This window comes from Macaca nemestrina, chromosome X, assembly GCF_043159975.1.
Source record: "Macaca nemestrina isolate mMacNem1 chromosome X, mMacNem.hap1, whole genome shotgun sequence".
Taxonomy (NCBI): Eukaryota; Metazoa; Chordata; class Mammalia; order Primates; family Cercopithecidae; genus Macaca; species Macaca nemestrina.
The window spans coordinates 48,534,566-48,547,062 of NC_092145.1; the positions used below are offsets into that span (position 1 = coordinate 48,534,566).

The 12,497-nt window shown below is 33.9% G+C and overlaps 1 protein-coding gene across 2 annotated transcripts in view; it reads right to left on the minus strand.

Moving 5' to 3' along the window:
* Positions 1 to 551: 551 nt before the first annotated feature.
* LOC105490433 (ring finger protein 128) overlaps positions 552 to 12,497 on the minus strand; it is a 99,043-nt gene continuing 87,097 nt past the window's right edge. For both annotated transcript variants that reach the window (XM_011756033.2, XM_011756031.2), the window contains exons 3-7: positions 11,289 to 11,360; positions 8,264 to 8,346; positions 7,324 to 7,420; positions 6,348 to 6,516; positions 552 to 1,987 (exon numbers count right to left, since the gene is read on the minus strand). In XM_011756033.2, the coding sequence (XP_011754335.1) occupies positions 1,854 to 1,987; positions 6,348 to 6,516; positions 7,324 to 7,420; positions 8,264 to 8,346; positions 11,289 to 11,360 (555 nt within the window). In that variant the 3' untranslated portion in view covers positions 552 to 1,853. The remainder of the gene's footprint in view (positions 1,988 to 6,347; positions 6,517 to 7,323; positions 7,421 to 8,263; positions 8,347 to 11,288; positions 11,361 to 12,497) is intronic.

The window sequence follows — 12,497 nt, forward strand, 5'->3', positions numbered from 1 at the left end:
AATATATCATACTAAAGTTTTAGTGTTTATTGATCAAATAGATAAATGACCATTTACATCCAACCATTTTCTTACCTCCCAAATCCAGACATATTATATGAGAAAAGTTAGTGTATGGACAGTGATAAGGTTTGGATATTTGTCCCTTCCAAATCTCATGTTGAAATGTGATTCTCAGTGTTGGGGGTGAGGCCTAGTGGGGGCGATTGGATCATGGGGGTGGATCTCTCATGAATGATTTAGTATCATCCCCTTGGTGATAAGTGAGTTCTCACTCAGTTCATGCAAGATCTGCTTGTTTAAGAGTCTGGGACATCTTGCTTCTCTCTGTCTTCCTCCTGCTCTTGCCATGCCGTGTGTTTCCTTCCACTTAACCTTCACATCATGATTGTAAACTTCCTGAGGCTCTTACCAGAAGTGGAGCAGATGTTGGCCCCATGCTTACTATACAGCTTACAAAACCATGAGCCAGTTAATCCTGTTTTCTTTATATATTACCCAGTCTCAGGTATTCCTTTATAGTGACACAAGAAACATCCTAATACAGACAGTTAAACTAACACCAGACACAAACGTTTATTGGAATATTTTATTTACATTTTATATTTAAAGAGAATCAATACAAATCGGGACATATTTACAGCATTTCAAATCAGCGTACAAGAATGCAATGGTTTCATCCATTCAGCAAACAAAAATACATGTCTGTTTTATTTTTGCCTAAATTCTGCTAGAATTTGAACAAAATTCTAAAACAAAAGATAAGCCACACAGAGTACAAATAAAGTGCATTTTTAAATAGCTCTATTTAACTTTGGTGGATGAAGCTTCAAACTTTGTATTAAGGCACCTGGAATTCTCCCCTGCTTCTTTTTCAAACACCAGGAAAATGCATTCACAAAATTTATAGTTACATGGACAGAATTTTAGTTTATCTAATGTAATTTTAGCCCATTTAGGTCAAACATAAACTCAATTTGCAAAGTAACATTGTTTGGAAAACATTTTCAACAGACTAATTTTACAGAACATTTTTTTCTGTAGACTAATTCATGCACAAAGACCAATATTAGTGTTACTTACTCTGTCATTACCATTTTCAAACAGTATGATGATTCATATACTGTGCTTTTGAAAAATCCCACAAGTTTGAGAAATAGTTACACAGTATTTTTATAAGGAACCTTTCTGTCTAATCTTGTGTCAAGTTGATGTCACTAATATACCAATCAATTCAGTTCATAATCTCTGATAAACTATGGTTGACACTCACATGAAGTACATTCAGCCTAATTTTAAAAACAAGAAAAAGTTAAAATGAATATTTTGCTTTAATCTTGTTCTGTTAACTTAAAGTAGCTTAAATAGACATTTCAAGAAGAACTAGCCTAAGTTTGCACTGCTTTTTACATTACAATTCCAGATCAATATAAGCACCTGGAGAAAAACCCTGACACATATAGCCCAAGCTAAAGTAGTAGTATTTTTCATTAAGATACTATCATAAAATAAAGTGATTACAGCTACTCCACATTTTAAAAGCAACATGTTTTTTATAAGAAAATTCTTATAAATGAAAAACATGACTTCTTGAAGACAGTTTTGAATGTCTAAAAATGTTGCTATCACTATTGAGAGGAAACTTGCCTATGAAAAACATTATAATGGGTTTGTGGAAAAAAGTTAACAGGTTAAATATTTTAAGCCATTTAACTATAGCATAATATTAGTCATCTCTGCACTTTCAGTATCACTCTTATTTTATTAAATTTATCCAGTTTATTAATAGAAACTAGGCCCTGATTGGCAGTTCTGTTATTACTAATGGTTCAAGTTTTCTATTGACACAGACTTTAAGATTTAATTTCTCGAACAGCAGTCTCTTGATCAGGAGTTTCATCTTCTTCAAAAGTTGGGTTGTCAACATGAGGAACAACATCCACTGACACAGAATTTGCTTCATGGTTTACCAGCTGTAGATTTTCATCTAAAAAAGAAATAGCAATTTTAGGATGATTTTGCCCCTCTCTTCTTTTAAGACAAAATTCATCATTTAGTTCCAAGAAGTCTTTCTTATTTAATTTCATCATACTCTGATTATCATACTCATTCCCTGTACCTTTAATAATTATATGATTTATGCTATATCTTACATAAAGCATATATGGCATTATTATATTGATTTATAATTGCCCCTTTTTTGATTCACACACATGGGTTTATTTCTACCCAGATTATAGCCTCCTTAAGAGCAAAAATTATGTCTTCTACTTCTTCCTTACCTTAAATTTAACAAGCTGTTAAATCTGGCTATACATTTTTTAAGTGTCCAAACCTGGGAACTTAAAAAAATTACCAATGCTTCTTCATACACATAAATATAGATAGATAGATTTAAAAAATCAACCAGGAAGTTGGAAGGATGCCCAAAATTGAATACAAACAGTAATAAATGAACTTAATTGTATTATAAATGAAATACATAACCATGTGAAGAGCACAGGGAAGAAAACAACTAAACTTAAATAACATTGGAAAACAGTATTTTGACTCTAACCTGTAAGGCTAAAAACAAAAAGAACTGTACACTAGTTACTGACATTGTTTTACACAGGGGTATGTGTTAGCAACGCTGAAACTATTTTATGTATATTCTATAATTGAACAAATAAGTAAAAATACTGTGGATAAAAAGAGTCTTTCTCCTTTCACTGTCGGAGAAAGGAGTTACAAATAAATAAAGGGAGAGGCCAGAATGAACCCTGTGGTGTTGGATTGGAATCAGACGTATTAGTAGGGTCATTGTTTTTCAGATAAATAGATGAAATGACAGATAGAGAAATAATGTATATGTATGTGTATATTTGTGAGAGTAAATATATATATTTTCTAGTCTTGTTCACTAAAAGGGCCAATAGCAATGACACCCCAGTAGCAATAAACATGCCTGTTGCTCAGATTCTGGTTTTGAAATACCATTCTCCAGTAAAAGGCCTCCTGAAGAAGTGGCTGATTCTAGGGCTAGGACAGGGAAAGTACAAGGTTAACCTAGATTTTAGCCTAGGGACCAGCAAACTCCAGCCTACCCGCCATAGCTAAAAGTGTTTATCATGGTTGTAAAAGGTTGTAAAACAAACCAACGAAAACAAAAAATAAGAGTATGAAAATGAAGACTTACGGCCTTCAAAGCCTAACATATTTACTATGTGGCCCCTTACAGAAAAAGTTGGCTAATCCCAGACCTAGAACACCTTGTGTTACCAGAAAGTAAGAAGTTGAAAGAACACAGAAATCAACTTGAACAAGTTCCCAATGACCAAATCTAGGATGATATGAGCAAGGGATAAACGATGAGAATGATATTATAGAATGAAAGAAACATCTAGGATCCTATAGTATAATAAATAAATAATTGAATAAATAAATGGAGGAGAAGGAATAGTTCTTCCTTACATTAGAAGTTTAATCAATAAATGTACAAAGAATGATGGAAACAGAAAATCACCATTTGGTAAATACTTCAGCAATAATTACTGCAAGCAAGAAGCATCAATGACTGCTAAAAGTAGTGGGTAGAAGTATGATGAGAACCAGGACATTTGTGTAGTCTCCAAGTATCTCTCTATAAGATATTTAATAATTACAAAGGGAAAAATAGTAACTTTAAAGGGAAAAACCTGGCAGACACCACCTTAACCAAGTGGGCAAAGTTTGAATCATCAGTAATAAGACACCAACATCATGTGCTTCCTGGAATGATATGGGGGCACTGAAAGGGGCACAACATCAGTTCTGTAGTATTCTTGACAAAAATGGACAATAAATTTAATCACTCGGAAACAGCAGACTTGCCCAAATTGAGGGACACTCTAGAAAATAACTGACCAGTAATCTTCAGAAGCATCAAGGTCGTGAAAGACAAAGAACGAAGAAGTGTCACAGATTGGAGACTAAGACACATGACAATTAAATGCAATGTGGGATCCTGGGACAGAAAAAGGACATTAGTGGGCCAACTGGTGAAATTTGAGTCAAGTTTATAGTTTTGATAATAACATTTTATCAGCAAATTTCCTGGTTTTGATAATTGTATATGGTTACACAAGATGTTAACATTTGGAGAAGCTGGGCAAAGGGTATATGGGCATTTTTTGTATTATTTTTGAAATGTTTTTGTCAGTCAGTCTGAAATCATTTCAAAAGTAAAATAAAAAATACCTGTGCCCGGGCCCTGCACCTCATGTTAAATCACAGTTGCTCTGAGGTACAGCCCAAACATCAGCAAAGTTTAAAATCTCTCCAGGTGATTTTCATATACAGCCGGGATTGACAGTAGGGCCCTTATTCAATGGTTCTCAAAATGTGGTCCCTGGACTAGTAGCATCAGTATCACCTGGGAACCTGTTAGAAATGAAAATTCCTAGGCATCACTCAAGACCCACTGAGTCAGAAACTCTGATGGTGACCTCTCTGTTTTAATAAGCCTTCCAGGTGACTCAATGAATAGTTTGAAAACCAGTGCTCTAATAGAACTTAGCCCAATGATGTGACACACAACATGAACTATGTGTATTTACAAAGTTATGCAAATCAACTATCACCATAAGAATCAATGGCTAATACAAAAGATGAAAGATTCTTAAACTAGTAATATGTAATCCCAGACAAAATGAAATCTGGTTTAAGTGGTCATTCATTCAACACAAATTTGAGTATCTACTATGTGCTAGGTGCTAGATAGACAATAGCGAATATAAGACACTGTTCTTACCCAAAGGAACTTTAGAAGTTTTAATACAATTCAGTGTAGTAAGTGCAATGATTGAAGTTCTATGGAAGCCAACAGCAGGGCCATGACATCTAGTCAAGAGAGGCTTCTCAAAGAGGTGTCAGTCTTAAAGGAGAAACAGGAGTTATACTGGGCTCCCCTAATTTCTTGGGTAAGGAAGAATGGAAAGAATAGGCAAAGAGAAGATAGTGGCTGAAACTATGACTGTGGAATTAAGGTTGGAAATTAGGGGACAGAGTTGAGAACACAGATGTTTAATCAATAGGAAGGGGAAGTGGGAAGAATTTGGGATATCCTTAGTTTCTGTTTTGGGGCACTTGGGTGAGTATTACTATTATCCAAATTAAGAATACAGGAGGAGGAACATGGATCGCTATTTCATTTGCTTTTCAAATCTCTGCAAAATCTATTGTGCTTACCTCTTCCCCCATCCCACCCCTACCCACAGAAGAACAGAACACAAAAAGAGTAGATTGGAATGTTGTTTTTTAAAAGACTAGCAATAAATTATCTTGTACACTCTCTTTTATCTTTACTGAATTCTATTACTACACAATTATGAGAGTACAAGATCATCTGGAGCAATCAGACAATGATTCTCTATTATAGGTAGAATAATCCACCCATTATTAAGATACTTATAACTAGTTTATATTCAAGGGAAGATATATACAAGAAATACAAAGTTTGCCTCTGCATGGTTATATTCATTGTGCTATCTTCAGAAGTGGTATCTATGGCACTGATAAGCCTATGAGGACAAAGGTTTATATCATAGGAAGCTGAAAGTTTCATAAGTCATCTTGACAATCAGTTTTTGCTTTACTTTTATGCTAGAATTAAATCATCTCAAAACGAGGATTGTTGAGAGAAGACTTTCAAACCAACAAAAACATGGAAAAGATTGAGGTTAAAGGGAAAATAATTTTTACAGGGGTTTTATCTTTATAGGGAAAAACAGAACTCCCTAAAATTTCTCATTTGGCATAAAATTACTAAGTTGCAATATGAATTCATATGAATTTTGAAAATGATATATTCAATTTTAGTTTCTAACAGTTTGTTCATTTCATGGTAAATAGTCAACAGGTGGCAGCACATACCATTCTTAAACAGTTTCCTATTTGCAAAACATGGTTTCTGGAGAAGCTGGGCATAAATCAAGCTTTTGTAAATTGAATTCTATTTTATCATTTCAGAATTCCTTTATCTTAACTTCTGCTTTATCTGCAATGAACAATGGCTTCTAAAGTTTAAAGTTTCTCCTTACCCTCTGTAAGTAGTTAATAAGCCAAGATTTAAATGCATCAGAGAGAAGCGTTCCAATAAATCTTTCTTCTGTAAATAATCCCCACTCTGATGCATTTCATCTATTTCAAATACATTTGAATATATGAATATTAAGGTAGGGGTGCATCCTTCATGGCATTATTTTAAGCAGAAAAAACTTGGATCATGATAATGGCTGAATAGAACAAACGCTAAAAAGCAAGAGTACTATACAGGCATATGATCCACAATGAATTGTAGTGCACTCATTAACCTTTAGTATGCTTACTTGTTGACTGCACGTGTTCCTCCAGAGGTGGTTCATCTGCTCCCTGTACTGAAGCATATCCAGATGATGCGGTCTCGCTGCGATTATCCTCTTCATGGGAGGAGGCACTATTGGATGTTTCATTGGATACAGGGACTTGTAAGGACACTGATCCATCTTCAACATCCACCTTTAAAGAGCATTTGAAAAAATTAAAAGCCTTTCAGTGTACACGCTTTACCTCGACATATCACTTCAAAGTTTCTTTATAGGTGACTCATTGCAGCAATATTTCTTAACCTTTTAAACCTATGATCCCTTTTGATGGTCACGGGTCTCTTGTTTGCCCCAGTCAAAATAGAGTAACTGGGTCCACCAATGGGGTGAAAGATGCTATAGGCAGAGTGTACTCTCATCTGATATGTTCATTTGAGTGATCCCAGCACTTCATAAAATAATGCTGGGTACAAGTTAGGCCCTAAAAAGTCATGCTGTTCCCTATGGAACTTGAGAATCACTGTCATCTATGTATCGTCCCATGTCAAGATCTGAGCTTGATTTTATGTTGTATCTTGAATATAGGCCTTTTTTTCATTTACCAAATATAAAATTATAATTTAGTATTTATTATGCTTTCTCAAATTATGTCTGCTTATTTAACTCCAAGTTTGGTCATTATGCAACATTAAAAGATTACAAAAATAGAAAGAGGGATGCCAAGTTGGTGGTTTACATGGTTATCATTTCAAATTCTGACCAAATAATTGAGTGTATTTGGAAAGAGGGAGGAAGAAGGAAAATGGAGATGGCCCAAGATGGCACCTTATTGTCTATATGATATAAATATAGATATATGATATGATATATGATATAAATGGTTTTAGGTATAAACTGTAAGTATGGCATATTACATAGCTAAAAAATAAGGATGTTATTTTGTTGTTTTCCCCAAAGCCCAGGCATATATTCTTCATCTAAATAACATATTAATGTTTACCTCAATTCCCAAAGCTTTGAGTATGTCACATTTGCACATGGGGCAAGTCCTGTGTTCTAAGAGCCATGGGTCAACACATGTCTTATGGAAAATATGGCTAATGCAGAAAAAAACATAATTATCAGTTGTGAAGTAGCAACACTTTGCCTAATATACATTAACAGATTACTTAGTGTAATTTTTAGTCTTTGAATGGATGCCTTTTCTTTTAAACACACTATTCATACAATGAAGGAGCCACAGAAACAAAATTTGGAAATTCCATAATACAGTACTTTTAAATGTAAAAGCCTCACTACTCTAGCTCCAAAAAAAATATTTTCAGTACTCATTTGAAAATGGCTAGGATGCTACCTGACCTAAGACTTTGTTCATTATTTCAAATCTTAAACAGTTATAATTCCCTAACTGATAAATGGTACAGTCATTCTCAATAATATAGTCCAATATAGTATTGAGTACAACAACACTGTACTGATGCTTTAGGCAATGTGATATGTTCCAAGAGCATCACTATTGTATTAAATAGCTAAGAGAAGGAGTGTTAAGAACAACCTTCAGGAGAGGGATAATTTATAAAACTAAGGAATGAACACTTCCAAATAGATGCTCATGAGTTGATTTCATTTTATTTTTTTCTCGATGGATTAGAATACATTTAAAAATATATATATATATATAGTGCTGGCTAGGTTCTCAGTTTTCTATGGAATTAGTTTAGAACAAATTGAACCAGATTACAGTTAGACTTATACCAATTTCAGTAGTATTAATAAATGAATGAACATAAAAATAAACCATTCTATATTTAAATGAAAATAAGTTAAAAATAAACATTTTTAACATTAATGTGGAAATATTCAAAATAGTTTTCTTCCATCACAATCATTTTTGTGAGTCAGCTATTTTTATTGAAGATATAGAAGAAAATCAAACTTACTTGCAGGTTAAGATGCGTACCAAATCATTTGGTTTATACAATTCAATGCACACAGCACAACTGTCTCCATCAGGGCCAATTTCCTACAAGCAAGTAGTTATTGTTACTCTGACAGATAAGAAAAAATATATTAAACTGCAGAAGAAGATCAGAACATATATGTACTTAACCAGCCTAAATTCCTATAAAAGGAGGAGCATTATATCACCGAATGGTTATGTAACTGTAAAGTTCCCAAAGGTGATTTAAAATTATCCAGACTTTAAAAAGGTAAAAGAATAAAGTGAAACAAAAGGGGAAAAGAACCAAGAGAAACATGTAGCACTGATTTAAACTATTTTTCCTGATTTTAGAATTCATAAAATACCATTTGTACAAGTTCTATAACTTTTCTCATTAAAAAAAAATTAAGGTATAATTCATATACAGTAAAATTCACCCTTTTAATGTACAGTTCTGCACGTTTTGAAAAATATATAGTCACCTAATCCTTATCACAATCAAGATACAGAATAGTGCTATTACTCCCAACAAACTCCTCCAAACTCTTTGTAGTTATCCTTTCCTCTCATCCCCACCTTCTGGCAACCACTGATCTGTTTTTATAGTTTTGGCTTTCCCAGAATATCATATAAATGGAATCATGCATTATCTAGCTTTTGAGTTTGGATTTTTTAAACTTAGCATAATGCATTTGAGATTCATCCATAATGCTGTATGTATCAGTGGGGTTCCCATCACACTTTTATTGCTAAATAGTATTCCATGATATGTATGTACCACAGTTTATCCATTCACCAGTTGAGCAATATTTGGCTTTTTTCCAGTATTTGACAATTATGAATAAAGCTGCTATGAACAGTGTGTTTTTATGTGAACATAGATTTTTTTCTCCCTTTAGAGTAAATATCTAGTAGTGAGATTGCTAGGTGTTATGGTAAGTGTATTTTCAACTTCAGAAGGAACTGCCAAACATTTTCAAATTGGCTATACATTTTGCATTCTTACCAGCAAATGAATGAGAGTACCAGTTGTTCCAAATCTTGACCAGCTCTTGGTATTTTCAGTTGTATGTATTTTAGCCATTCTAATGAATGTACAATGGTATTTCATTGTGGCCTTAATTTGTATTTCTTTAATTATTAATGATGTTGAACATCTTTTGTGTGCTTATTTGCCATTCACATTTTTTTGGTGGATTGTCTGTTTTGCTTGCCAGTTTTCTGTTAGGTTGTTTGTATTCTTACTGTTACATTTTGAGAGTTCTTTATATTCTAGGTACTGCTCTTTAACAGACATACGATTTGTAAATACTTTCTCCCAGTCTGTACCTTATCTTTTCCTTCTTCTAACAGTGCCTTTCAAAGAACAGAAATTCATTATTATTATTATTATTATTATTATTATTCTTTAAGTTCTAGGGTACACGTGCATAACGTGCAGGTTTGTTACATATGTATACTTGTGCCATGTTGGTGTGCTGCACCCATCAACTCGTCAGTACCCACAACTCGTCATTTACATCAGGTATAACTCCCAATTTTGACAAGGCCAAATGTACCATTTTTTTTTCTTTTTTGGACTTGTTTTTGGAGTTATATCTAAGAAATATTTGTCACCCAAGTCATGAAAATATTTTTCTTTAAAGTTTTCTTCTAAAAATTTCATAGTTCTAGGTTCTATGTTAAGGTCTATGATCTATTGAAATAATGCTTACATAGGGTATGAAGAATGGATTTAAGTTCTTTTTTGTCTGTTTGCTTGTTTTTTGCTTAAGGATATCCAATCACTGCATATGGATATCCAACAACTGGCTATCCTCCTGAAAAGGCTATCCTTTCTTCATTGAATTGCTTTTGCACTTTTATGGAAAGTCAATCGACCATATATGTGTGGGTTTATTTCTAGACTCTCTCTTCTGTTCCGTTGATCTATAAATCTATCCTTTTTCCAATACAACACTATCTTGACTGCTGTGACTTTAAAATAATTCTGCAAATCAGGTAGTATGAATCATCCAAAGTTGTTCTTTATCAAAATTGTTTTGTTTATTCTAGTTCTTTTGCATTTTCATCTAAGCTTAGAATCAGGCTGTCAATTTCTATCAAAGATTTATACTAGGATTTTTATTGAAACTGCATCAAATCCATAAATCAGTTTGGTGGGGAACTGACATCTTAACAACAGCAAGTCTTCTGACCCATGAACATGGTATATGTTTCCATTTATTTAGATCTTTTTTGATTTCTCTCTTTCATTAGTGTTTTACAGTTTCATGGCTTTGGTAAGATTTAAAATGGTTTATTATTTCCATAAGTTCTATAGCTATTTTTGAAATACATGTTTTACCCATCAATGGTAGTTTTCAACTATCCTAAATCTGAAAATACATATTCAAGCAAAGTTACACTAAAGTATTGTATTAGTTTCCTGTAGTTGCAGTAACAAATTATCATAATTCAGTGGCTTAAAACAACACAAGTTTATTCTCTTACTGTTCTGGAAATCAGAAGTCTATAATCAAGGCATTGGCAATACTGTGCTCTTTCTGGAGTCAGCAGGGGAGAATCCCTCTCCTTACCTTTCCCAGCTTCTAGAGAGTGTCTGCATCCCTTACCACCTAGCCCCTTCCTTGTATCACCCCAACCTCTTGCTTCCACTGTCACATCCCTTACTGTACTGTGGTCAAATCTCCCTCTCTCTCCCTCTTATAAGGACACCACAATTATATTTTGAATCTACCTGGATAATCCAGGATAATCTCCCCATCTCATGACCCTTAACTTAATCATATCTGCAAAGTCCTTTTTGCCATATAAGGTAATATTCACAGGTTCAAGGGAATAGATATCTTAGATATCTTTGGGGGGGCATTATTCAGCCTACCTCTAGAATCAAATACATATAAAAAGTCAATAAGGTTCATAAATGACAATAAAAGCATACTTAGGAAGAACATTTAGCCTGAACAATGGCTTGGTAGCACTGCTTTAAAACAAGTAGCATTTAAAAGTCATGAATGTACCTTGTCTCCTTGTTTCAGTGTGCGTAGTTGAAGCCTTCCAATAGCTTTTTTAGCATCTGCCTTTAATTGCCTCTGTAAAAAAAACAGCAGGTATTAGAAAAACTATTTTTTAAAAGAAGTATGATGAAAAAGATAGAGAGGATCAATAAATATTTATCAGGTAAAAGTCAATATACAAACGAATTTTAAAAGATAAAACTTAATTATCCATAATAAATGTCCCATTTACCTAATATCAGGCAGGATTTTCCAAGTTACTGAGACTTTTCACTTACTATGTTTCCCTACTTTCTTAAACAATACTGTTGGGACCATAATGGTAAAAATACATTTCTCCCACCCCTAATGGATTCAAATGCTATTAATTTTCAAAGCAATCTTCCTATTTGTAAGCTCAGAGGACATTAACATGCATTTTTTCCAATTTCCTTTTTGAATCATGTCTTGTTTGGTGGAAAGTGAATAGGATTTGGATTCAAATGGTTCAAAATCTGACTTTGTCACTTACTCAATGAATAACCCAGCACAAGTCATTTAATTATTTGAGCTTGTTTATTTATCTATAAAATGAGGGTAGTACCAACCTTTACACTGTTTGGTATTAAGAAAAATATTGGTGTTTATAACCACGACTGCTTTGTGAAGAAGATTGATTCTGAGAGTGGTCACCTTTTATTGTTTCACTGAGCATATATCTAGATGTGTCTGGATATGCAAAAGCAAGCCACAGGCTCATTTATGGAATAAAAACTAAAACATTATGCATAATTGAGTCAGAAGTGAAGTTGCGGTGTGGGAAGAATCTCCCAGGTGAGGGAAAGACTATAAAGAGAGTCTATATAGTCCAATAACATTGTCCCTCTAGGTGGGGTGAACCAGCTAGAGGAAAAAATCCCAGGTGATATTTGTTAAGATATTTGGCATCAATTTGAAGTTATTGGTGATGCTGCAAATACTTCATTCCCCTTCACTAAAGTCTACTACATACACGAATGCCTCAAGTGAATATAATACACATATGAATTGAAGTAGAGGCTAAGTATAACACTTGGCAGATGCTGTGTTGATATGGTGAATATTTGTCCCCTCCAAATCTCACTGAAGTGTGACCCCCAATGTTGGAGGTGGGGCATGGTGGGAGGTATTTGGGTCATGGAGGAGGATCCCTCATAAAGGGCTTAATGCCGTCCTTATGGTAATGAGTGAGTT